Raw genomic sequence first — 26883 nt, forward strand, 5'->3', positions numbered from 1 at the left:
TACAGTTGCGGGCCCCTCACCACAAGACAGAGACCCTGGAATGTGTTGTATCCAGAGAAGGACACCAAAGCTGTGAGAGGTCTGAGACTGGGATGGTTCAGTCTGGAGAAGAGAAGGCTCAGGGGAGACCTTATCACTCTTTACAGTTGCCTGAAAGGAGCTTGTGGTGAGGTGGGGGTCTGCCTGTGCTCCCAGGTAACAGAGAGAATGAGAGGGAATGACCTTAAGCTGTGCCAGGGGAGGTTCAGGTTGGATATTAGGAACAACTTCTTCTCCAAAAAAGTGAAGAGGCACTGGCACAGGCTGCCCAGGGAGGCGGTGGAGTCACTGCCCCTGGAGGAGTTCAAGAAATGTGGACGTGTGGCACTGAGGGGTATGGGTTAGTGGGCATGGTGGGGTTGGACTGATGGTTGGACTATATGATCTTTGATGTCTTTTCCAACCTTTATGACTCTATGCTTCTATGAACAATAGCGGCTTGAAAGCCCTACAGAGCTGGGGTGTGCACAGAAAGCCAAATACTGATACAAGTATGGGTGAAGGTAGTGGTGTCAGTGCTGGGTGCTGAGTACTCACGGTAGCAGCCATGGAAGCCGAAGCCATAGCTGCCTGCAGAACAAGTGTCACAGCAGCGCCCCACGACATTGGCTTTGCAATGGCACTGGCCGCCCAGTCTGCTGCAACTGGCGTTCAGCGAGCCCTGGAGATTGCACTTGCATGCTGTCAACAGGAAAGAAAATCAAGTCAGGTTTGGTTGAAAACCAAAAGAGTGTGGTAGTTGTAAAAATCTTGCAGGTTTTGCACTTGGAGGGAAGATTCTAACGACCCCTCATCAGAGGTTCACTAACTACCAACAGCCATGGCTTGGGTTGTTTGATGCTACCGCAATTATGCATCACCAGCACAAGTCTTGGTGTTGAAACACCGTGCTCAGGGCACTGACTCAGCCTGTATTTGGGACAGGACAGAAAGAGGTGTAGAGAAAAGTAGATCTACATAGATCTAGAGATACCCTGAAGTCTAGAAGTATTTGATATAAACCTGCATCCTGCTTTGGCACTGGACATGATGAGCAAGCAGTGCTTTTAGACTTTATAGAAGGATGAAGTTTTTTACAGCAAGGGTACTGAGACACTGCACTGGTTACTCTGAGATGTGGTGGAAGCCCTGTCCATGGAGACATTCAAGGTCAGGTTAGACAGGGCTTTGAGTACTTGATCTGGCTCTAAGTGTCCCTGTTGCACGGGAGCTGGACTAGATGACCTTTAAAAGTCTCCTCTGGACGCCTTGGACTATCCTGCTGAATGAAGCTGCTCTGCTGACTCACAGGGAATGTTTGTCCAGGACACTCAGATGTCAGAGCTAGAAAGCCAAGGTGAGAATCCCATCACTGTGGGAAGCAGATTTACAGGGGAGTCGGTGCAGTCCAAACTTAAGTGGTTCTGGACATTTTCCAAAGCTTCAAATCCCATCTGCTACTTCCCTTACTCTGGGATCCTGCTGAGGTTTTCTTACTGAACATCTTGCAGCACATCAGCCTGTATGCTGCTGTGTCTGGAGTCCTACCAAGCATCCAGCTGGCCCACATTATCTGGGGAGGGGGCTTAAAATCCTATGTCATTTTCTACCGGCCAAAATTAATCAAACTTTCTGCTTTGGCCATTTGGTGAACCTGATGCAGCACTCTTCAGAAAGCATACAAGCATTGCTTGTATGCTCTTGCAGCTTGGAAGGCCAATGGTAGCCAGGGCTCCATCAGAAGAGGGGTGGCCAACAGGGACAAGGAGGTGATTGTCCCTCTTTGCTCTGCCCTTGTGAGGCCACATCTGGAGTACAGCATCCAGGTCTGGGGCCCCCAAAACAAGAAATACAGGGAGCTGTTGGAATGAGTCCAGGGGGCCACAAAGATGATCAGAGAGCTGGAGCACCTCCCGACCAAAGACAGGCTGAGGGATCTGGGCTTGTTTAACCTGGGGAAGAGAAGGCTGCAGAGTGACATAATTGCAGCCTTTGAGTACCTAAAAGGGAGCCTATAAACAGGAGGGGAGTGAACTCTTTAAGAGGGTAGATAACAGCAGGACAAGGGGAAATGGTTTTAAGTTGAAGTAGGAAAGATTTAGGTTGGATATCAGGGGGAAGTTCTTTACTTTTTAGAGTGGTGAGGTCCTGGAACAGGCTGCCCTGAGAGGCTGTGGATGCCCCATCCCTGGAGGTGTTCAAGGCCAGGTTGGACAGGGCCCTGGGCAGCCTGGTCTAGTACTACATGTGGAGGTTGGTGGCCCTGCCTGTGGCAGGGGGGTTGGAGCTTGATGATTCTTGAGGCCTCTTCCAACCCAGGCCATTCTACAATTCTGTGATTCTGTGATTGCCCCATCGTGAAATAGGCTTCAACAGCCTTGGCTTTTCAATAGCCAAGACACTTAAAGATGTTTGCGGCATGCTTAGGGTTGGATATACTGTATGCTCGTATTGGCTTCATTGATGTACACAACCTCAACAAAATGTCCTACAAACTGAAGGGAAAACAGCAGTGCCCAGGCATCTGCCTGCATGCAGGCCTTACCAACAGCACCGTGGTGAAGGCGAGCTGACATGCTGGCTATCAGCCGGGCGCAAGCCTCGGGCAGCACATGAGGCCCGACTTCTGATGCAATTTCAACACAGTGGTACTTCTGGTAGTCATCTAAATCCTTTTTGCTGCATAAGTTCTCCATGGAGTTGATTCTGGGAATAAGTCCAAGCTTTGGCGTTAAGAGGAAAGGAAAATATTTTTGCTTAGATATGCTGAAAACCAGAATTTCCCACATCCTCTGATGATGCTGCGCATGGCAAGGACAGAAGCCTGGAGCTCTGCATTTCTAAATTCACATTTATTCTGAAGGTCTAGACATTCCCCAAGTTCTTCAAATAAAAGAAGTCAGGCTATAGTAAGGCCTCGGGTACAAGGTCAGAAACGTTGCTGCTAAGAGGTGACATGTTTACAACTCCAAAAGCAGCATCCAGACAAACATTTTACTTGTACTACTGTGACAGGGAAAATAAATTAGCTGTGGACTCTGTGTCCAAGTATGGCCAGCTTTTCTCAAGAGAAGGACCCCAAACCAACACCCACTTTCTGCCTTATTGGAAACTTGGAAAATGTCTGCACACAATTCCCAGGAAAATATAGAACTAATTTTACTTTCCCAGTGTCAGGGCTCGTCTCTAAATATATCCATGCTTTTCTAATTGGATTCAGATGTATTATGAGGATTTTCAAAACCTCTAGGTGAATGAAGAACTGAAGAATGTGTCCCTAACCACAGCATCTTGTTGGCATATGCAGTGTGCTCGTAATGAATGAGCAACCAACAGAGGTACATACACTGCCTATTAACACATGCGACACTTCTGACTTGATGAGCTGCTGCAGTATTGCTCCATAAAAACGTTAAATGATATAATTCGGTCTCTCCATATATAAACATAGGAAGCCAATACCAATGGAAACAAAGAGAAGCACACTTCCCTGAATTTCTGATAAAACACATCATAAACGATTTTGAAATGTTTGGGTAGGTCTGTTTAACATAATAAACACACAAACAAAAAGCAACCAAACAAAAAAACATTTTAAAGTGGTATAAATGCAACCGCCTGGGAGTTGAGACAGCGTTACTCACAGAGTCAATCAAGATGAACAGTTTAGCCTTTGGGTCAGAGGCAGAGGGCTGAGAAAAATACACATCCACGGAGTACTGGGTTCCTGGCTCCAGGCAGACTGGGGTCTGCAGCAGGGCAATCCTGGTTAGAAGAGACACAGCACTGTCACAGCCAGCACAGAGGGGTTCCCCCAGAGCAGGACAGGGCAAGCTGGGGGGTGCTGCAAGCTCTCCCTGCCCTCCCTCCTACTCTCTATTATTTAGATAATAAAGAGTGCAAACTGAAAAAATGGTTTTGAAAATAGGCTAGGATGGAGTCTTTAGGTCAGTATTCCCTTCCTATATTGACATAGCCTTAGCTGGACCTCCACTAAAGAAATCAGTCCCAGCAGGGCCTAAGGCTGCTCTCCTGGCTGTGGCAAAACATTGCCAGGCTGGAATGGAGTCATCTGCTTCTTCCTGCACTCCTCCAGGCTGCAATGTGTTATCGTGCAGCAGCAGCAGGAAACGTCACACATGTGTTTGCAATAACCCCACTTTCCCACAGGTTTATTGCACTGCAATGCTTGAGTGAGAGATCTGCACACAGAAAATCTACAAACAGAAGTAGACCGACCTCTTTGTAGCTGGGAGGGCAAACACATGAGGTTCCTGTGAAAAGCCGCTGGCTTTGCAGTGTTGACTTGATGAAACACCAGTGGGCTGGACAGCAACACTTGCTAACCAGTCCTCTAAAGTCTATGAACAAAAGGCAAAAGTTATGAAAATTTCATAATTTTATTAGGAAACATTACTTCTCAGCAAGAGTAGTGAGACACTGGCACAGGCTGCCCAGAGAGGTGGTGGAACTCCATCCTTGAAGGTGTTCAAGAAAAGGGTCAATGTGGCACTGAAGGACATGGTTAGTGGGCATGGTAGGGATGGGCTGATGGATGGACTACATGACCTTAGAGGTCTTTTCCAACCTTCATGACTCTATGATTGTACCTGAAAAACTCACTTTCTCCTTGTCATAGTTTCTGAAAGCCATCTGATGATTGCACATAGCAGTGACAAAATAGATTTTCCCTTTGTCTTTTAGTATTAAAAATAATGTTATTTGAGAAAAATGCATTGTATCTGAACAGCAGTAATGGAAATGGGACCTCAGCCGGTGCAGATGAAAACAGCACTGTTAAAGCCATTGGAGCTGCTTCCTTTCTCAACCCAGCATTGTCTGAGAGATATCCCTCACCATACGCCTCTTCTCACATCTAATAAGGAACAACAAACAGAAATGACTTCGCAATGAAAGTCTTTAAGATTCAGCTGTTCCATCCAGTCCTGAGAAGGAAAAAACAACATCAAACCGGCCCACTTCAAAATTATTCTCGTGCTTTTAGTCAATGGGAGTTTTGTTTGCCTCAGAATAGCAGCAAATAATAGAATACAGTAGACAGAAGGAATATCTTGAGTGGGGGGATTGTCCCAGGGAGCTGGGAAGAGAAAGAAGAAGGCATGCATAAATACTCGTAGGGAAAATATACTTGCGTGCATCTTTGAACACACAGATGCAGACTTGGATTTAACCAGATTTGGATTAATGGATCTCCCTAGACATGCTTTCATCACTGAGAAATTTTGTCCAGGCACAAAATAAGATTTTGGCTAATATTCTAAGGTTTTCACACATCTTAGAGCCCAGCTGGTGCAGATGGGAAGGTGAATGACTGCAAAAGCCCTGGATAAACATCTGCTGTGTATGTACAGATCAGCACACTCCTCTCCTGCCTGTGTTCCCATTGTTCTCCCCAGAAAATCTCAGCTAAAAATACAAAATTCCCATCTGAAGCAGAAGCATTTTCCTGTTGTCTGATACATGTACAGAAATCCAGTCCAAGCAGGGGCTCCAAATGAGGATCTCCAGACAATGACACCTTGGCTAATATTAAGAAAACACTTGTTTTTCTAAATACGAGTGGAGAGGGTTAAAGGAATCAGTAGAGTGAATGTTTATATGTTGATAAACATTAGAAAGCAAGCAATTTTCATTTTAAATGAAAAGAGCTTTAAAGAGTAGAAGGAATTGCCACCTCCTACAACTGGAAAAATAGACCATGCAACTGTCACGACATCACAAGACATGCAAGCCATCACCAGTACCTCAGGTTCGTAACGGATTGCGATAGTGAAGTCCATAGTCAGGGGAATGTTACTGATGGCAAATCTCAGCCCAGCTCCACTGGGGACACGGGCAAAGCCAGGACCCGTCCAGGTGACAGGTCGGCCAGTGCTGGGCTGCCTGAAAACCACCTCCAGGGCTGGGTCCTGTCCTCGCTCAGCTGTGCCCTGCAAAGACATGCAGACATTGTCAGTGTCACAGCCAAGTTATAAACAGGCAAATTTGGAAAAAAGAAAGGAACTATTTTTGCTGTCTTAATTACTTATCTCAGACAGCAGTCAGCCTTGTTTCTGCACACACTCTTGATCTGCATGCTAAGAACTCTCCCGAATGTGGGAAGTTTAGCATCACAGACAGAGGAAAACAAGAATAAGAAGGATCAGGTTAATCCATCCATCTCTGTATATTTGATACTTCTCAGCATTCACATTGCAAACCTTCAACAGATTGAACTTAATTTTGTACATGGCTAGACTTTCCATTAAAAGCTGAATAAATAAATATCAATATGTACGACGACTAAGCTGACTTGCAACAATAGAGTATTTAAACACAGTAGGTGCCATGTTAACATTTAGGTACACTTAAATGTTGTAGATGTCTTGAAGGCAAAGCAAACCAAACAAAACAAAACAAAAAAGGGATTTTAGCTTCCTTGGGGATCTTCCTTTCTAAACAACTAATTCAATCTGAGCCTTCAGTGCCTACTGTGGCACTGGACATAGCAAAACAAGCCTATCTGTGTGAATTATAAAATATCCAGTTCAGCTGCCTGCTAAAAGAATTGATTTCACTTGTGTCTGGGTTGTAATGTAGAGGACTGTCAATTCTACATGCACAGATGTATCCTTTCCCTCTGTTGCAAGACTGAAGTTAGCATTTGGTATAATCTTTATACATAACAAAGCAGTAATTTACCTGCCCTAGTCCTGCTTCTCTTACACTTCGTTTTTTGCTCCTGTTTAGCACAATCTTTCCATTTTCAATCATGAACTCATATCCTTGCTTCTGGAAATAGATGTCACACCTTGGGAGAGTGGGTTTGACCTGTGAAGTAGAAAGTAATGAGACAGGACACAGCATTGTCTCAGCAGTTTTGAAGGGTTGGTAAGCAGCTAACAGGAAATCCCTATACTTAAAACAAGCTCTATTCTCTGCTGTGTGAAACCTGGTAGCATGGCCCAGCAACTGCTGGAAACCCTTTTCCCTCACTCTCTCACTGTTAGGTTGCATTTCTCATAATCTGTGTCCCAGACATCTGTTTTCCATTTAATTACTGGACAGTAGGATGTATGCTGCCTGTGATTATAGCTAAATATTTGTGGATGTGACCTACACATAAACGTTTTTGGTTTTGTTTTGTTTTTAATTATTATTTCTTCATAGTTTCTGGACAAAACATTGGAGAAGATGTTTTAGTAAAATGTAGGCAGCGGAAGGGACGCATTCCAGCAAGATGAGACGTGTATTATGCATGGGGGAAAATATACCCCAATTTTGAGGAATAAATAAATAAATGTTCTAAAAACATTATGGATGGATGCCAAGTTCTTAAGGAAATCAGGCTACAATCAGTTCCCGTATGTAAGGCAGCAGGAATGAGTCCAATGGAGCAGAGAGCAATTTAGTCCTTCCTTTGTTAGAACTTTCCAGAAGAACCAAAGTTTGTGATAGCTTCTCCTCGAGCTGCTGGCAACTTTAACACTTTAAATCATTAATTTCACTGATTTCTGCTAGACCAGCCCATACCTGAAGAGCACCAAGGATAGTTTCGTAGGTCACCACAGCATGTAGTAATAGCCACAGTTATGGAAGAAATAGGAGGCAAAGAAGAATCGAGGATGGTCAAGGAAGGGACTTGCTTTGCATCAACCATCATATGGATCTATTTTCCATATGATGCCTGAACAGCCAACTACGTACCAAGGGTGCAGAACCAGAAAGGGGCACTGCATGCTCAGCTTCATAGATATAATAATCCAGGGGCAAAAAGAAGTAGCCTGGGGCTGGCTCATTGCACTGGCGGCCCACGATGTTGGGAAGGCACTTGCACTGACCATCCTCTGGTGAGCACCTGGAGCAGGAGTTGGTACAGGGAGGATGTGAGTGCAGCATTTCTGGGTTCTTTCAGCATGAGAGCAGCTCAGCTTCATCCTTGTTTCACCTCCATTTTGTTTCTTCCACAGTGGGACTGTCTCCACTATTACATTTCTTCCCACCACAACCTCTCTCTCTCTCTCTCTCTCTCTCTCTGTTCCCTCTGTCCAATGCTGCATTTATTTAATTCTGTTTCATCACTTAGGAGATGTGACATGTCATGGCTTTCTCCACCCATTCTATAACCAGAAGCACAGATCCCTTTCTTTTCTGACCATTTGTTGCCATTTCTGTATCAGTTTCTTGTTTTAAAACCTATCACCATATCCATTCTTAAGCATCTATCCCACATACTTTTAGAAAGAGGACATGAGGTCACTAGCATCTTTGATTTGAGTGATATGGTAGTTTTCGCATACCTATGTTCTCGTTTCACACATCAGATGATGACTAGCTTTGATTTCTTGCTGACAAATACAAGCCAAGGAAGTTGAGCATCTGTTCTGCAGCACTGAATGTATCTAACAGGTAAGACTTCAACCCAGCAGAGTCCTGGGGAAGTCTATGTGAAACAAAACTGGACTCTTAATTAATATGTTTTGAATATGAGCCAAGGCTTAATAATAGTAATAATAATAATAATAGTAAAAAGACCCAAAAAAGAGATGTTTCAAACTTTTGAAGTGTGGAAAGGAGGCTAAGTTAAAAATGTCACTTATACCTTCTAATTTCTACTGATATTAGGACCAGTAGTTCTCTCAAACTATGCAGCTTGTGTTCTGTATTAAACTAATCTTGACTCTAGCTGATCTATAACTGGCTTTGAAGGTAGAAGATAAATCCCCCTTAAAATCACAGCTAGATCTCTAAGATCTCAACATTACTTTATACTCTTTGTGTGTGATGAAACTACATCTACAGCCTATTTTCCCATTGAGTACTGAGACTCTATCAACCTAGCTAGAAAATCTAATGCTAGAGTTTGTGAAAACTATAAATGAGACAAAACTTGAAGAAGAACATTAACTTACAAGTTATCCTGGGATCCACCGATGTCACAGTCACATGGAGAACAGCCATACACGCTCTTGCCAAGACCCCAGTATCCCTCCTGGTGTAAAAAGTAAGTGAAAGATTTTTCTTAATAGCAAGTATTTAAGACAATGTATTTTATTCCTTAGGATGACTGATGCTTTCGTCTTCTCCTGCGGTGCCTGCCTGTGCTCGGCCATGTGAGATTGATGCTCATACCAAAATGCATGGGTGGGTGCTCAGATACTGTGAAAAGAACCAGGTATTTATCCATCTGTGCAAATGGGTTGCTCTGGAAACAGCAAAGATAACATTGCATTTCCTTTCCTTTCTTTGAATGCTGCTTCTGGTGTGAACTGATTGCACTAACTTCAACAAGCAGTAAAAAATATTCGAATGTGTCCATGAATGTGTCCATGCAAAACGGAAGAGTATAGCAGTAAAATTAACTTGTATTTTGACTAAATCTAATTGTTTACCTTTTTGGCAGTGATTGTTTCCTTCATGATGAAGGGAAAAAGATTATGAGCTCCTGCTTTTTTGTGAGAATACTGACTGCACATATTCTGAGAGCAGCTAAATCCACAGATAACCAGGACAGGGTGGCAGTATTTCACAGCCTAAGGCACAGAGGATGCTTTTTTTCCATTCATATCTCTTCCTCATCCAGAGACTGCTAAGGAGAGGTTGTGACTGAATCTAAGGGCATCTTCAGACTCTGAACAAAGGCTGTTTTCAGCTCTTCACTGCCTTCCTCATTGGTGAGCACAATTCTAGCCCATGAACACAAAGTGAGCCCAGTGGAAGTTCAAACTCAAAGAGACAAGCCCTGAAGCTTTCCCATGCCAGGGTGGAGACACTTCCTTGGTAAAAACCAGATGGTCCCCATGTTCCCTAAATAGCCTCATCACACGAGAAATGATGTCACATACACAGAGCCAGTGTCATTTTCTCCTTTGATGAAATGCCATGCCAGAGCCCACAGGAAGGCAGGAGATGGGAGAGGAGACTTCTAAAACAACATGCAAAGAGACACAGCAAAAAGGAACAACAAAAACTGTCCAGACACATACAACGCATTTCTCACAGCGCCGGCCCGTGGTGAACTGCTGGCAGAGGCACTCCCCAGTGGCAGGGTCACAGACAGAGAAAGGCAAAGTGCCGGCAGCGTCACAGTTGCAGGCTGTGGGGAGAGAAATGTGTGGTTGCCTCAGTTGGCCCTGGTGACAGTAGCAGGAGTAGGATGTGTCTATCAGCTGGCTGGAAGCTATCACAGCCAGGCAGCATTTCCCTTAATCTATAAAGTGTTTAGCAGCAAGAAGAGCCCCAAAATACTCTCTAAGGAATTTAAGCACCAGGCAGAAGAAGCAAAATGTGTAATGGGCACCTCAGTGAGAAGGTGCTTTCAGATCTCAGAAGGTTTGTTTCTGGCCTGTGTGCATCTTATATCACTGATGTTTCAAGTGTGGAAACAAAAATGTGAGTGGAGTGTGCAGATTGGGGTGGTATTTCCTTCTCCTATTTCCTTAAAAGCAATACATTTACCTCCCAATGAACAGATTTTAAATGCATTTAAAATCATAGTTCTGACTGTGGCTTCTTAGAAAGAGCCAAAAGTGTCTTCTGAAGACCAAGAATATGCCCTTGACATGAGATCATAGCAGCCAGTTGGGTATTTTGTAACATAGAGAGTATAGAGTATCCATGAGTTACTGTGTGCATCTGTGTATTTAACTACTCCCATCTCTTAAAAATGCTTTGGGAAGAAGAACAAAAGTGGTAGTTTACGTACGCCGGCAGCCCAGTGGGTCGCTGCCCCTCAGCCCAAAGTGGTTGGCCTTGCACTTGTTGCAGTGGACGCCCTCCACATTCTCCTTGCACGGGCACCGGCCTGCCACCGTTCCCAGCACAGGGTCTGTGTGGCTCTCACAAGCACCGTGATGCAGTGTGCCCTCTGGGTTACAGCTGCAAGCTACAGGCAGAGTCAAAGGGACATAGGAAAGCATATTTAGATATAGGCATGAAACTTCAACTGTACAACTGCAGCTGTTAAAGTTCAGCATTGCTGTGAAGACTAGAGATGTCCATCCACACCTGCTGTGCTGGTGGCCTGACATTTAAAGTACAATCGCTATTAAGAAATATTTCAAGAGGTCAATTTTTTCTCTGGAGGGGAGTTACACTCTTCACTTTGGTAGAAATTTACCCTTCTCCTTAGGTAAAAATGGATGTTGCTCATCCACTCTTGACGTTCTCCACCTGGGGAGAAGCAAGGCTCTGTGCTTCTGGGGATGCTTTTGTGAAAGCTGTAGTGTACAGGAGGGTACCACCAGGGAGTCCCCTCCGTAGGGATGGCCTGAACTGGCCATGACTGAGTAATTTGCTCGAAAGGATGGGACTAGCAGGGGCCACTGCCACCGTGACACATCTCACTTTCTGTTCAGGCTGTTTTTCACTGCACTGCTAAAAGCTACCACATTTCCTTGGGTAATCTCCCCTTAGCTCCCTAAGAGCTTTCTATGCCAATCAATTATGACAAATTATACTCAAAACATCTTTCCTATCCTGTGGTAATACTGAACTAACCTTTCAAAAGATGGGCTTGCATGCCTGAAAGCTTATTTTTAAATATTAGACAAATATCTAGAAAGGATATTCCTCCTCCCAGCATTTCACTCCTGCAATTCCTGACTATCACAAAAGCAACAGCACTACTGCTAGTCTGTTCTCTATTGAAGCTGTTCAGAAAAGATGAGATTGGCTCTGCCTGTGGCAGAGGGGCTGGAACTTGCTGATTCTTGGGGTCCCTTTCAACCCAAGCTATTCTTTGATTCTATGATTCTATGATGATGTCTCTGCTGGACTGAAAGCTCAGTTTAGCAGTGAGATGGAATATGCAGCTTCCTGTACAATGTTATTTCAAGGACAGTGTTGTGCAGATATTCTGTAAGGTAGTTTGGAAGTTACAGGTTCAGAAACACTTCTACAGCCACATACAAGTATGGGGATGCCATAGGGATCAGAGCAGATAGAAGCTAAAACAAGGAAGCTTACGGAGGCAAGCGTGAGGGTCCGAGATGGCTTTGTGTGGATCCTGGTAAAAGAAGAGCTTGCACCGGTCGCAGTGTTGCCCTGTGGTGTTGTGCTGGCAGTCCTCACAGACCCCACCACTGACCCCACCACTGGCCTGGTACACAACCATGTCGAAGTGGCACCTGCCAGAGTGGCCATTGCAGTTACAGCCTGCAACCAGAAACAAATGGGGGATAATTAACACCACAGTTCCTATTGTGTCTTGCCACCACTGTGTCTACCTTTACAACAGGTTTACTTGTTACCCATATAATTACAGTGTTATAATAAGATTACAGCCTCCCAGACCTTGCACTTTACCACTACGGGCAAAAGCCAGAACTGGGCCGTGCCTACACTTTGAGAAGAACCCATGCAGGTGTGTCTGCCTGATACAGAATGGGGAACACCTCTAAGATCTAGCTATATAGCTAAAATACCTGATACAGATCTTCATCTATTATTTCTTTATGTCCTTCATTGTGTAAGTAACTAATTCAGCCTTCCTTGTCTAAATGCTTGTTTCATTTGCAAGAAAGACTCTGAGTTAAGCAGTAAACAATCTTTTGGCATCAGCATTTTTTCCTTTGTCTTTTTTTTTTTCTTTTTTCTTTATTAAAAATAAGAATGTGAAAATTCACATTGTAGGGCAACAACACTGATGGACATATGAATCCATCTGTTTTTCTAGATGAGGCATGGGAAAGGTTCCATCCCAGAAACCATCCCATAGCTCAGTGTGCTGGGACTGTGCTGCACCCACCCCCCAGTAATTAAAAAGGAGAAAAAGAATGTTTGAGTTACGTTTGCAAGCATTATTCTGTGCCCCTTCAGCTGGTCTCCAGGGAGCGTCGTTGTAGAAATCTTTACATCTTTCACAGGACAAGCCTTCAGTGTTGTGGTGGCAGATACATCGCCCATGCACCTGCAAGGGGGTGAGAATTGATAAAATACGGTGATGAGAAATGAGAAGAGGAGAGGAGAGGAGAGCAGAGCAGATTCTTTTCAGTTTTATGAAAGGAAAATATAAAGGCATCCTTTCATCTCCCAATTGAAACAGATGTGGATCAAAATAATGTTTCCTGTATGTCTGCTGGCGTAATCTGTTCCTGATTGCTCTGTTTCCTCCATTAAGATTTAAAGTGATATTTTCTTCCACTACTACTGTAAGTCTCAATGCTACAGAATAGCCGCTAGACTTCATTAGAACTCCTAAATCAAGTTATATCCTTTCAGGTACTACATCTGTACTACATCTGTATTCATGAGAAGAGCTATAACCCCTACTGAATTGCTTATGCTATTATAAAATGTCTTATCTGCAAATATAGTCAACAGAGATCTGCTTGAGGTACACCAGCAGGACTGGGGGAATTCAAAGCTCTTTGGCTCCCTCAGCTGACAAAATGCTCATTTATTTGAGGAAAAGTTTGCAGAATACCTACAAATTTTAACCCAATAGTTTTAAAGCTGCCGGGAAATATTTAATTGTTCTTCTGGTACTTCTAGTGACACCAGTGGAGACATCAACATTTTTTCTTTCTATGTCTCTCCCTGCACATGTCTATTCTGAGAAACGTATTTGCCAAAGAAAGGAATCTGATCTCTTTATCCCACAAGTAAAGAATTTGAAATCATCCCTCTGAATTTTTTAATAATCAATTTTTCATGCATTAGCTTTGCATTATTGGCCATTGTTTGTGCCAGTGTGTCATGGTTTTGCAATTTTGTAATTTTGCTATCAGTATTCCACATCATAACATCATGTTAAGCATAGATAATTTTGACGAATCTGCTGCTCACAAAAGAAGACTGAATGTCCCAGGGAGCACCACGGTCAGTCATATGACCAGGACTATATAATCTCACTTCAGTGCTGGACTCGCTCTCTTGGATCCTGCCAGCCAGGGGGAGAGCCGTGTGGGAGCGTTCCAGCCGTTTTGCCTAGAGTTACAGTAGGCCTCTCGGTTTCGGGACTCACTCTCTCTTATTTTACTTGATTTGTTAGCCTTAATTCCAATTATATTGTATTATATTGTGCTATTCTGTATTTCGATATAGTATTTAGTAAATAAGTGTGCCTCCTTAGATCGCTGCCGCTGTATTTATTTTCTGTTTCCCTGTTTTCTTTTCCTTTTGGGATAGCGGCCCTGCAGGCCGTCTATACCCCTGTCATGGGTGCCGGTAGATTTTAGGGTAACCTATGACATAATTGGTGGAGAATGCGGGCAGATTGCCAGCAAAAGTGGGCAAAAAGGGGCAAAAGTGGGCAAAAACTGCAAAAGCTGCTGTTTTCCCTGCTGTTCCTTTAGCTTTTACAGAGCTACGAGTTTTTTTTTCGTTAAGGAGCTATCTAAAGTTTACGTTTCTGCACCTGGGAGCTTGACCTTGAAAGTCCAGGCGGACGGCCAATACCCCAGAATATTTTGTAAACTTTTAGCTCTGCTATCTCGTTATTGAAGAGAGGAAAAAAAAAAAATGTGTGCTCTGTTAAAACTGCTTGTAAAACTGCTTTTCAGGGTGCTGTATGCTCCTCGTCCCTTCCCTGAATCCTTTATGCAGTTTTTGAACGCCCATTTGACCACACTGTTAATTTCCCTGAACATACTGTTGTTTATTTTATTAATCTCACTCAGTATCTGGATTTATAACATTCTGAGGAAGTCTTCCCCAGAACCAGAGAATACTGAGTGGCAGGGGGTGTGGAGAGGCTTTGAGGAGACTTTAAAAAGGCAGACATCTTCAGCGTCATGGAGCTTTACTCCTGAACACTTGAAGAATCCTGAGAGCTTGATCGCATATTTGAGGCAGGAATGTTGCGGCACAGGCAGATCTCAGGAGGCACAAATGATTTGGGGCCTGGCTAATGCCTATTGGGCCTTATTCAATTTTGAAGCTGAGAGAGAGAGTCTCAGAGCTGAAAAGGCAGAGAGGGAAAAAGTTTCTGAAGCTGAGATAGAGAGTCTCAGAACTGAGATGGAGAGTCTCAGAGCTGAGAGAAATGACCTCCTATATCAGCGTGACACCCTCCGGTCCGAACTTGATGCCCTCTGGTCCAGGCAAGACACACCCCAGTCTGAGCGAGACGCCCTTCGGTCTGAGCGAGATGCCCTTCGGTCCGAGCGTGACACTCTCCAGTCCGAGCGTGACACTCTCCAGTCCGGACATGACACTCTCCAGTCCAAGCGCAACGCCCTCCAGTCTGAGCACGACGCCCTCCAGTCTGAGTGTAACAACCTCCGGTCAGAGCAAGGCTCCTTCCCGAGCCCAGGCGAGGCAGCCTGTAGCGGAGCAGCGCAACCCCAAGCGGACGTCACCGGTCTCAGCTCTCCCGGTGGGTCTGTTCCATATCTGGAAGGGGTTGGTGCGCTTCCAGGCTGAGCAGGCGCCCACCGCTATGGCCATGGGGCAGGAGAACTGCACTGCCCCCATCCAGCCCACTGGAGGCCCGGCTGTCCGGCATGAGGGGTGGCCTTAGATGTGGCTGAACGGGAGAGGTGGCCAATGCTTCATCTTTATACTGATTCATGGATGGTGGCAAATGCCTTATGGGGGTGGTTGCAGCAGTGGGAACAAAACAACTGGCAACGACGAAGAGGTAAACCTATTTGGGCTGCTGAACTGTGGAAAAACATTGCTGCCCAAATAAGAAACATTGTTGTAAAGGTGAGCCATGTAGATGCTCACGTGCCTAAGAGCAAGGCTACTGAAGAACATCAAAATAACCATCAGGTTGATCGAGCTGCCAAAACTGAGGTGGCTCAAATAGACTTAGACTGGTAGAACAAGATTGAATTATTCCTAGCTCGATGGGCCCATGAGACCTCGGGCCATCAAGCAACAGATGCAACATATAAGTGGTCCAGAGACCGAGGGGTGGACTTAATTATGCATGCTATTGCTCAGGTCATTCATGACTGTGAAATATGCGCCATAATTAAACAAGCCAAGAGGATGAAAACTTTTTGGGGGGAAGGGCGATGGCAAAAATATAAATATGGGGAGGCATGGTAGATTGATTATATCACCTTGCCATGATCTCGCAATGGTAAGCGTTATGTGCTCACCATGGTGGAGGCAACCACTGGGTGGCTTGAAACATACGCAGTACCAGTACCCCATGCTATCGCCCGAAATACCATATTAGGGCTGGAGAAGCAAGTTCTATGGAGGCATGGTACTCCAGACACTGCCCCAGCAGTTCCACTCCTATCCCTGTCACCTGGGCAAGAAGCAGAAGCCCATGGTGAGGATGGTGTGGATGTGCCAAGTGAGCCACCCCACAGTGAGGGGGGTCATCCTGCAGCCACGAGGCCTGAGTTCGCTGTTCCCCTATGAGGGTTTGGAGCTGGACTCTCCAGGCCAGGATGTGAAGCTGCTGGCACTATCGTGTGCCCCGGTGGCGCAGTGCTAGAACTGCCGCTTGCAACACCGGAGGCCTGGGTTCGAATCCCCGCTGTGGCACAAGTGGTAGAAGTGCCGCTCTGCTACACAGAGGGCTCGAATCCCGGGAGTTGGACTCGATGACCTCTAAGGTCCCTTCCAACTCGCACAATACTGTGATACTGTGATCACCTGCTGGTGAGTTTCTTGCTGAGCCTCTCCTTGATGCTTCTGTTCCACTGAAAGGAATGGATGACTTGGAGGATGGCCATACCACCAGCAGTGATGCTGGTCTGCTTCTCCCCTCTGCTTATGCTCTGGGCTCCTGCCCTGACATCCAGTGATGGAGACAGAGGAGGACAGTCCCAAGAAGTCCTCTGTGCAGTGGCCCTGTAGCTTAGGGAAAGGATGAGTGCACCTTGATGTGGGGGACGCCCTGCTAGTGTTGCCTTTCTCCCTTTCTTCCCTCCACCGTTATCATGTTCCTCTTTCTGGCAGTTTTGCCATTTCCTCGATTTAGTAAATAATGGTGTGTTAAGTTACGGAGTTTTATTTTCAGCTTAAGGATTTGCATGAAAATAGATATAAGTTGTTAAGAACAATAAGCTTGCTGAATGCTCACAACTATATGTGTGTGTGTGTGTGTAATAAGCATAATGTAATGATGTAGAATAAGGGGTGGAATGTCATGGTTTTGCAATTTTGTAATTTTGCTATCAGTATTCCACATCATAACATCATGTTAAGCATAGATAATTTTGACGAATCTGCTGCTCACAAAAGAAGACTGAATGTCCCAGGGAGCACCACGGTCAGTCATATGACCAGGACTATATAATCTCACTTCAGTGCTGGACTCGCTCTCTTGGATCCTGCCAGCCAGGGGGAGAGCCGTGTGGGAGCGTTCCAGCCGTTTTGCCTAGAGTTACAGTAGGCCTCTCGGTTTCGGGACTCACTCTCTCTTATTTTACTTGATTTGTTAGCCTTAATTCCAATTATATTGTATTATATTGTGCTATTCTGTATTTCGATATAGTATTTAGTAAATAAGTGTGCCTCCTTAGATCGCTGCCGCTGTATTTATTTTCTGTTTCCCTGTTTTCTTTTCCTTTTGGGATAGCGGCCCTGCAGGCCGTCTATACCCCTGTCATGGGTGCCGGTAGATTTTAGGGTAACCTATGACACAGTGTCTCTGTCCTTGCTGCAGAGCCCCCGAGCCCAGCTGGAGCATGGAATTCACCCAACAAGCAGCCAGTCAAGTCTGCACACAGCACAGGCTGCTTACTGCATTATATTTGCACCATTACAGCTCTGGTATTTTGTTGCTGTTATCAACATGTCATGTCCCACTTGCTTTTGAAACACCATGCTGATGCCAACAAAGACACAGCTTCTGAGAAACCTGGCCCATAGTTTCGAAGGAAGAAGTTGTATCAAAACACTGGAGTTGCAAATGGTTAATCCAGGGCTCATCAGTGACCTTCCTTCCTCTCCCTCTCTCTATCTTTCCATTCCTTCCTCTCTCCTTCCCTCCATTCCTTCCTTCCACCAAAACACCAGGTAGGGACTTAATAGCGTTAATTACGCACCATGCCGGGTTGATGAAAGACATCACCCCGCAGATTCTGTATGGGATCACAGCGGCTGGCATGGCCATTGCAAAAGCAGTTGCCCCGCACAACCATCTCGTAGACAGCATAGTAATACTTTTCAAGGGGATCACCGTGCCTTCTTCCAAGGAGAGCATCCCCAAGGGTATGGAGTTTGGTAAAATTGATCCTTAGGTTTGTCATTGTAATGAGCTCTGGAAAGAAAGAAAAGAAATCAGGAGCCCAAGATGACTTGAAAATGAAGAGAGTCAAATTTACAGCTTGAATAAAACATCCAGTAAATCCCCCGTACTGAAGAAATAGTTTAAATGGTCTGATATGGGCCTGGACAAGTGACTTGCTCCTGGCAGACAACTTCCCTGGTACAGCCTTCATCTGGATAAGCAATGCTTCCCCAGCCAGCGCCTCATGAACTCATGAGAGACACCCAAAGGGCAGGGATGATTAGGCCATCTGGTCCAAGAAGGAAGGACAGTTTAGCTGCATGGATGGGCTGTACAGAGCTGGGTCACTTGTCTGTAGGGCTAGGGGACAAGACTGGTCCTTTTAAAATTTATTAGTACAGACGCCTTCCTATGATCCTTTGGTACATACTTTTCAATGTCATTATTAACACCAGTTGAGCTTTTGTTCCTTCTGGTGTGCAAAGTAAGCAACACCTGTAAAGAATCACTGGTGAAAACTTGCCTTGTCCTTACCTTGGATATATGGCACATATGGGTTTTCTATTTCAAAGCTAGGATCCAAAGCTTTTAAAACAACCTGCAAAACAGATTAAAACAGCTCTAAAAGTCATGGAAGATATTATTTTTGCATATAAACTCTGCCATCTGAGATCCATTTGTTACTGATGTCACTTTACTGATCCCGCCAAATTAAAACAAATGTCTTGGCCCCAATTCAGCAAGTTCTCTCACCATTTCAGACTAGCTTTGGCTGGCAAAAAGCCCTTCAGTGGCAGAGGTTGATAGGGAACCAAGAACTCTTACGAGGAAGGGCTTTCATGTGAACTGGGAAAACTGGAAAGAGCACTAGAAGGCTTTGTGCATGTTGTTTTATGAGCTTGTTTGGATACTAAACTGAGGGTAAAATGCTATGATTTCCCCTCTTACGTCTGAAACATCAACAGCACTTCCTGACTCAGGACCTCTGTAAGTCAATATGATGGACATAAAAGTGAGACACTCAGCTCCAGAAAACTAGCTGTGTACAATCTTAGTCACCGACTCTCAGCAGTACCTCGCCTTCAGTGGAGGGCTCAATGTCTGAATATCTTGAATCACAAATGACGTCTCCCACACCTTTTGATGGACCAGAAGAGATGTTGGGAAAAGAAGCTGCACAGTCCTGTGCAAAATACCTAAACGCTTTCCAGGTCTGACCAAAGTCTGTGGAGCGCTCAACCAGCATTGCTGCAGGCCGAAATGTCTGCAAGAAACATTATTTCAAGAATTCCTTAATGAGGCATTGATAAGACAGCTTGGGGATAACTGTACTGATGGCCCTGCTTGGGGGATACCAACAGCTGCCAACTGTATTTTTGTGTTTGAGAGCCTGCATGCATACTGTACTATTTACATGAGACTGAAGAAGCCACATTCCTCATCTCAACTCTCAGCAGAAGAGGGGCAATCTTCCATATAGAATCATAGCATCACAGAGCAGCTTAGCTTGGAGGGGTCTTGAATGATCATCTAGTTCCAACCCCTTGCTGTGAGCAGAGTTGCCACCTACCAGATCAGACTGCACAGGAGATTATTCTATAAGTAGATTATTTTTTAAGTAAGGAAATCCACAATAACAATACAGGAATTTTGTTAAAGAGAAATGAAAAAAAATGTAGCCATCTAAGCGGATCACAGTGGGTATGCTTAAGAAGACAGAATTAAAGTTGAAAGAACCCCCTCAGTTAGAAATGTCTAAAGTATTTGGACTTAATTTCATAGTTTATTTTTCACATTTAATTATCAGATTTATAGAAAATTGGACCAGAAGGCACATGAATGAGAAGCTATTCAGCCTATCTACTTTCCCTAAGGCAGGATCATCTACAGCTTAACCATACTTGACAGGTGTTTATCTAACCAGTTCTCACAAACCTCTGAGGATGGTGCTTTCACCGCTTCCCTAAGCAATTTATTCCTGTGGTTAAAGAATTAGTGTATAAAATTACATAAAAGGAGTGGTAAAAGATGTGCATGTAATACCTTAAAGGTCAGGATAAGATGGCTGAACTGGAATAAAGTCTCTAGGTCCAGTCTAATGCTGACATGGTCAACACCTGAAAAGGAATGAAAATGAAGTGAAGAGCACAAATCACACATTGGAGGGGCTGCCGAGACAGTTTTCCTTGGGGAATTCACAGATGCCTTTTCCAGCCAAGGCAGCCAGGCTCCCTGGGGCATCCTGGGAGCACAAAGTCAGCTCCATCTGGGACTGTGCGAGCAGTGGGACCTGCAGTGCTGGGAGCTGTGAAATGGCTGAAGGTCTTGTTCAGAGCATTCAGATGGCAAGTGACGGTGATGGCAAGGTTCTGGGTGTATGCCTTCCTGTAACCACATGAATTTCTTAAAAGTCATCCAATGATTTTCTTTGTTTCTGACAGACACACAAACTAATAAAAATACGGGGTGTTCTTCATGCAAAATGGGTCTATCCCACCTCATTACGAAGGCCAAGTGGTGAATAATAATTGCAGAAGAAAATCTAACCACAAGCAGCAGCGTTTTGTTAAGGAAACTTACCGTTTTCTGACTGCCACCACTTTTTCTTCCTATCTGGCTCAAAAGTTGTGATAACGTTTTCAATCATGTGGCTGTTGTGTTGTGTATAGGGATTATATGGATACCTGGAATCACAGACAAAGCACTTCTGTTCAGCCTAGAAAACAAAAAGAGCAGAATAAAGGATGAGTTTGGTCTCTTCTTGAAAGATTTGGTAGACGTGTATTTGTGCATGTGCAGGCTCCGGCCAGGAGTCAGGCAACAGAGGCATTGCAGGGGAAGACTGACTCCTTAAGGCCTGAGGGGGCCTTCCCTGTGTCTTTTATCTGTATTTTTCTCTCTTTGGCACATTGGCCAGGAGCAGCAGACAGATGAAGTTGTAGAAGCTGAAGGGAAGGCTGGGTCCAGGCAGCATGTGAACGGTCTGGGCTGATACCATCAACACAACCAGTGCCTTCTGTGGGCAGGGGGGAGAACTGGGATGTCAGCAGCACCTGGAATGTCAGCAGCAGCGGGGAATGAGGAGACACCAGTTCAGCACTTCGTCCAAGGTTGACAGATTGGCTGAAAGCAGAAGGCAGTTCTGTGACCAGAACAGGAGCAGGGAAGAGGTGCCTGCCCAGCACACTCAGAACGTGCTGGGAAACATAGGAACCATTTGCATATCTCTGTATTATGAAATCACCTAGGAATTATTTACATTTAAATAAATCTACAGATGAGAATTCAAAAATGTGCTATAATCCATATGTTTTAAATATTGTGAAAAATAGATATTATATTCAGCCATTCTACACTGTACTTTGTGGCGTACGATGAAGTTACAATTTGTAAGACAAGGAAGAAGCATAAAAACCACTCACCTCTTTTTACACAGCTCCAATAAGGAGCACTCCCATTATCTCAGCATTTGGTACTGTATACACCCATGCTTTGGCTCACACACTGTGTGACACTCATTCCATTTATGTTTAAGGTTGTACCACAAAAGCCTCTTTGTGCCCCAAATGACAGGCACGTGCACATCCTCGCAGGCAGGTCTGCCAGATCCCACCTGCCTTGGAAGCACACAGCTTTGCACTCTGTAGCACCAAGTACATTTTCTTTTCCGTTCCAAACACGTGTAAGTAGTAAGCCCAATCACAGGGCTACAATCCATTTAACCTATGCTTAGAAACAAATAGAGGCATTATTCTAAATAAGGCACAGTTATTAAAAGTGCTTCTTTTCAAACGCAAAGAAGTTGAACTCCAATTCTTTCAACCTGAATTTTCATTAAAGCATCCCAACCAAGTCTGGGCTTCTGGCAGCTTGCCGTATTGGCTGGCATACCTTCATAAACCAGGTTTGTTCCTGCCATGGTTCCCTTGTCATTACACAGGTCATCAAAAGGGGAGTATGGGAAGGAAGCATGCAAAGCTTCCTGGCTTGCCTTCAGGAGTACCAGTGAGAAGTACCGATTTCAGTGGTATTCTGTAACATATTTTGGATGGCAGACACATAGAAGGAGAGCTGGTACAGCAGGTGACACTGCCAGAGCATAATCCAGCTTTGGGAAGCAGCAGAACTCATAACTTGCATTGCCTTCAGAAGGCAGTCAGTGGGGGCCAAGATGTGTTGAGGCAGCAGTAAATCACAGGGATTACTGCAGGAACAGCTGTTCCTTTTCATGAGTCTGTATTTCCATAATTCAAAGGATAAGTACAGGCAAGTGAAAATATCAGTTTTTTATCACTCTTTGATCTCATCTCAAAAAGAAAAAAGAAGGAAGTCCTCCAGCCAAAGGCCAGAAGTGAGATGGCTCTTTGTGCCAAGGCTCAGAGCGCAGCCACAAACAGAGTGCCCAGGATTCCTTTGTTCAGACAACCTGGGGAAAAACTGCAAAAGGTGAAAAGAATCTCAAAACAGCTTTCAGAAATGGAAAGAGCTGTTTACATTTTGCAGAAAAATGCCGTTGCAGTGAGTAACTGGGAGCAGTGTTCACTGTCATCTCAGTGCGGCAGAGCTTTACTCTGTAAATACTTCACAGCATTTTGCCAGAAGGTCAGAAACTAAATATTTTTGATTGCTTATAAATGAAATGGTATTTTATTAACTTCCTCTTCAGTCTGCAGATGGTATTTAGTGAAAATATTCCTGCTTGAGAGGATGTGTTGGCTCAGCAGGGCCAAATCCAACAGGATGTGTAGCAAGAGAAGTCCATTTCTGCTGGCCACTGGTTCCAAACATCTCATGGACACATAGGCTCCCCAAAGGTGCTTCCCCAGGAGGAATCTGTTTGATTGCCCACATTTTGTGTCTGCCTATCCACCTACAAGGCCAAAGATTGTGTTTTCTCCATCTCCCAGACATAGCTTTTCTGCTTTCATCAATGTTGGTTTTATTTCACATCAAGTGACATGTGAGGATGTGGCACGAATCTCTCAAAAGGCCGCTTTAGGTCTCAGCACTGTATGGGATGCAAAGGCACATCAAAGACCGCTAACCACACACACACACACGCCAGCTATGGTCTTCATCTCTGATCAGGGAAAGATTGGCAAAGTAAATCTCCCTCAGATATCCTTGTGCTCATTTGTATCTCACTGATGTTTCTCACTCTGGAGAAGCTGTGCATCACTGAAGGCTGTTTGCTGTTTTTGCCAAATCCTCCATATGTGCTACAACGTGGCACAGCCTTCCACCAGGCTTCTTTTGTGCTATCTGATGATTATTCAGAAAAGTCCAGGAGAAGCTTCCCAGTCTGGGCAGCTTTCTTTTACAGAAAAGAACATTGCTAGTCTGGAGAGTTCAGTTCATAGAATCATAGAATCACCAAGGTTGGAAAAGACCTAAAAGATCATCCAGTTTATTAAAAACAAAAAGCAAACCAACCTCAAGGTAGCCTATAATGCAGTACTTCTGGGGGTTGTTCGCTCCACAGGTTGAAGAGGCCACTAGCTGCTTGCTGCGACCCAGGAGGAGGTCCCCAACGGCTGGATGGCAGGACCCAGCCCCGCAGTCATCCTGTGCCTGCCGGAGTCCCACCAGCACTGTGAGATGAAGAAAATCAGCGAGAGATTAAGCTGGTTCACATCCTCAGCAATGCTCTCCTAAGAAAATCAGTGATGTTCTAACATCAGCAGAAAAGTAAATTACCTTCTGTCTATTCTCCCGTCCTTAATCATATCACCTGATAGAATCTGGAAGAGCTTCACTCATGAGCTCACCTGCTGCAAAATCACTAAAAAAACAGAGCTAGCATATTGCAAATGTACACTAAACCATACCCTCAGCACTTTGCTGTCCATCAAACATGCCAATCTGCTAGGAGCAATAATGTACTAAGCATCCCATCCTGGCATACCCAGACTCAGCACTACTGCAGCAGAATCACAGGTGTTGCAACTGACTTTGTGAGCAGAGCCAGATTCTAATTCATACTGCTGGTTTGTGCTGAGTTTTCAAAGCTGTATTGATGAAACTGAGGCCCAGCACCTTCTGTTCAGAACCCATGGAATGGTCATTAATAATGGAACAGAATAACCTGAAATTCTGTAACTAATTTTGAGATACTTTGGGCTTTATTTTGCCTGAAACTATCTTAAATATATAGTTTTTTCCAGTATGTCAAGACTTCCCTTACAGGGCTTGTCCTTTTAAACAAGTTCTATCCTGAAACTCTGAACAGGAATGGGTACCTTGGAGGCTTCATCTACTCAATTTTACTTGGCTCAACTTGTTATAAAAAGTACAGTAAAAAAAAAAAAATACAATCAATACATGAAGATCCCACAGGAGCACAAAAAGCAGTAATGCAATTACAGCACTAAATATATTTACTATGATTATGATTCTTACTATGAATATTTCTACGAAGTACAGTGACAGACAGATTTGAGTTCACAGCTCAGGCTATATTTTAGGCACTAAATGAAACTTGACTTGCTAAGTATAAAGCAATGTGTATGTTTGGTTAACCTGCCCTTATTTATTTATCCAGGTTCACCGTGTACTAGCTTGTTAGCAGATACTGGATGTCCCTTTCAGGAGCTGATTCGGGCTTAATCACAACACATACCTTTAATTTGTATTTAAAGGCTGCACAACACTCAGAGCTCCTAAGCAGGAGCATGAGGAGCAAGGACTCTCAGTCTTACTCATTTCAATTGTGTAGACAATTGAAGTACCCTAGAAGTCTTGAAGAAACATGTAAATGACATGATAATATTTCAAAATTGGCCCAAATAACTGTACTGTATATACTTACTGAGGTGCAACAGAAGGGCCAGCCAAGCCTCATGTCTCTGCATGGAGCTCAGGTTGATCTGGCTGGAAGAGAAGAGCCAGTGGGTCACACAATGCTCATTTGCCCCAGGGCACATGAGGGGTGGGGAGGGGTTCGTTCATAGAGCTGTCTTTTAGCAAAGGGATGGAACATCGAGATTAAAAACAAATGCTGGTCTTGACTTTGTTCTCATGACAGACTTTTACGGAATGGGATCAAAGCAGAGGGATACCTCACATATACTTTTGCAAAAGACCATAAAACATATATATACAGTTTAAAATAGAATTAAGCGTTATCAGAAAAACTTCCGTGGTATTCAAATATAAACTATTTAGTCCTAATTAGATTCAGCAGAGCTGTTTGCAGAGATCTAACTCTTTCTAAGTTCTTGTTTCTTTGCACTGACTTCAAACAAAGCCAGAAATCCTAACATAGATGCTGCTGAATAATGCCTGAAGTCAGATGGTACAGATTTTGGTCTCATTAGAGATACAAGTATAACCAAATATTTAAGTGCAGTGAGGAAAAATAGATAATGCTACTATCAACGCAAAAGACTCGTATGGAGGAGACCTCAGCTAGAACCCACGGGAGGATTGCTGTGGCTTTACTTCGCATCCTTCCTACTAACATTCTTGCAGAGGAAGTTGTCATTTGCTAACACAAGAACTCTATTGGAAAAAAAATGAAGGCAGAAATGGATGGAAAATATGGCCCAGCATCCTTCCACCATGTAGAGCTTCCAAACTACAGCCCGACTTCACTTTTGTGTCTTCTACCTCTTTCTCCATCTGTAGGCACTGATGAAATCAGCATGTTCTGATGCCACCGTGGCTGCTGGGGTGCCCCCATGCAAGCACACCCAAAACGTCTTAGACAGAACACCACTGTGTTAGAACAGAGCAACTGTATACATAAGCAAAGGCATTCAAAGTATTTCAGATTTTACAGGCTCCACAATAGGCTTGGTTCACACAACTCCAATCAGTACATGAGAGAACAGACATGCCTGCGTGGCTGTTTCAGCATTCAGGAGTAATCTACCATCTTTGTAATTACTGTCCCATTCACACTCCATACCAATGATATTCTTTAAACATGACTCACTTTAGCAGACAAACAAAGACCAGCAAAACCCCAACACACTTCAGTTTCACACTTAGCAGGAAAGTTAAATACTGGAGATGTCTTACCTGTATTTCAAGCAGCCGAGTGTTTCAGCTGGAAGCAACTGCTCAGAATGCGGGAAGCAAGTAAAGGCATACCTGTGCACTTCAGCTGAACAAGATCGCGTGTCCCCTGAGGCACCGAGGTGTAGGTGAGAATGAGACCTGGCCTGCAACCTGCCAAGGGGGTGATTTGTGAAGTCACTGTGATGGGGCTTCTGGCATTAGCAAGTATGTGCAGTGAAAGAATATTGTGGCAGGCAAAAAAAGGTTCTTTCAACTTAAAGAGAAGAATTCTTAAAAAACAACTCTTTAATTGTTGTGTAGTTGAACAACTGTTCAGCTGTCCCATTTTGCAGCCACATCTCAGATCCTACACCACTACGTAGCATCAGAAGTCCATTAGTAATTTAATTGAGTTTAATTGAGTGCAGAATAAAAACAAGTCCTACAACAGGGGTGCAAAGCAACATAAAGAGAAGGGTTTGGTCTTCAGGGTGACTGCAAATGAAGCTGCTCAAAAGCTGTGACCAAAGCCCATGTGGATGTAACAAGTCAGCTTCAAGTTAGCTCAAACTCTGGATCAGTGGCATGAACATCACTTATTTTTTTCCCAACCAAAAGCTAAAGACACAACAGCTTGAGTACAGCCCCAGTGCTGACTTTCAGCAGACGTTTTTGTCTGTACCCTCACCTGCAGTGAGTGTCTGCACCTATAGTGTGGCGCA

At 44.2% G+C, this 26883-nt stretch overlaps 1 protein-coding gene across 1 annotated transcript in view; it reads right to left on the minus strand.

The window, feature by feature from the left end:
* Window positions 1-26883, minus strand: part of LAMB4 (laminin subunit beta 4) — a 52612-nt gene that overhangs the window by 19463 nt on the left and 6266 nt on the right. Inside the window, 17 exon segments of the mRNA XM_072326535.1 lie at window positions 577-720; window positions 2564-2741; window positions 3663-3783; window positions 4258-4379; window positions 5784-5969; window positions 7726-7876; window positions 8931-9010; window positions 10005-10114; window positions 10724-10903; window positions 11986-12174; window positions 12808-12928; window positions 17976-18190; window positions 18695-18758; window positions 19236-19424; window positions 20204-20277; window positions 20741-20876; window positions 23594-23751. Coding sequence (XP_072182636.1) covers window positions 577-720; window positions 2564-2741; window positions 3663-3783; window positions 4258-4379; window positions 5784-5969; window positions 7726-7876; window positions 8931-9010; window positions 10005-10114; window positions 10724-10903; window positions 11986-12174; window positions 12808-12928; window positions 17976-18190; window positions 18695-18758; window positions 19236-19424; window positions 20204-20277; window positions 20741-20876; window positions 23594-23751 — 2418 coding nt within the window.

The sequence above is a fragment of the Excalfactoria chinensis genome, chromosome 1 (genome assembly GCF_039878825.1).
Source record: "Excalfactoria chinensis isolate bCotChi1 chromosome 1, bCotChi1.hap2, whole genome shotgun sequence".
NCBI classification, from domain to species: domain Eukaryota; kingdom Metazoa; phylum Chordata; class Aves; order Galliformes; family Phasianidae; genus Excalfactoria; species Excalfactoria chinensis.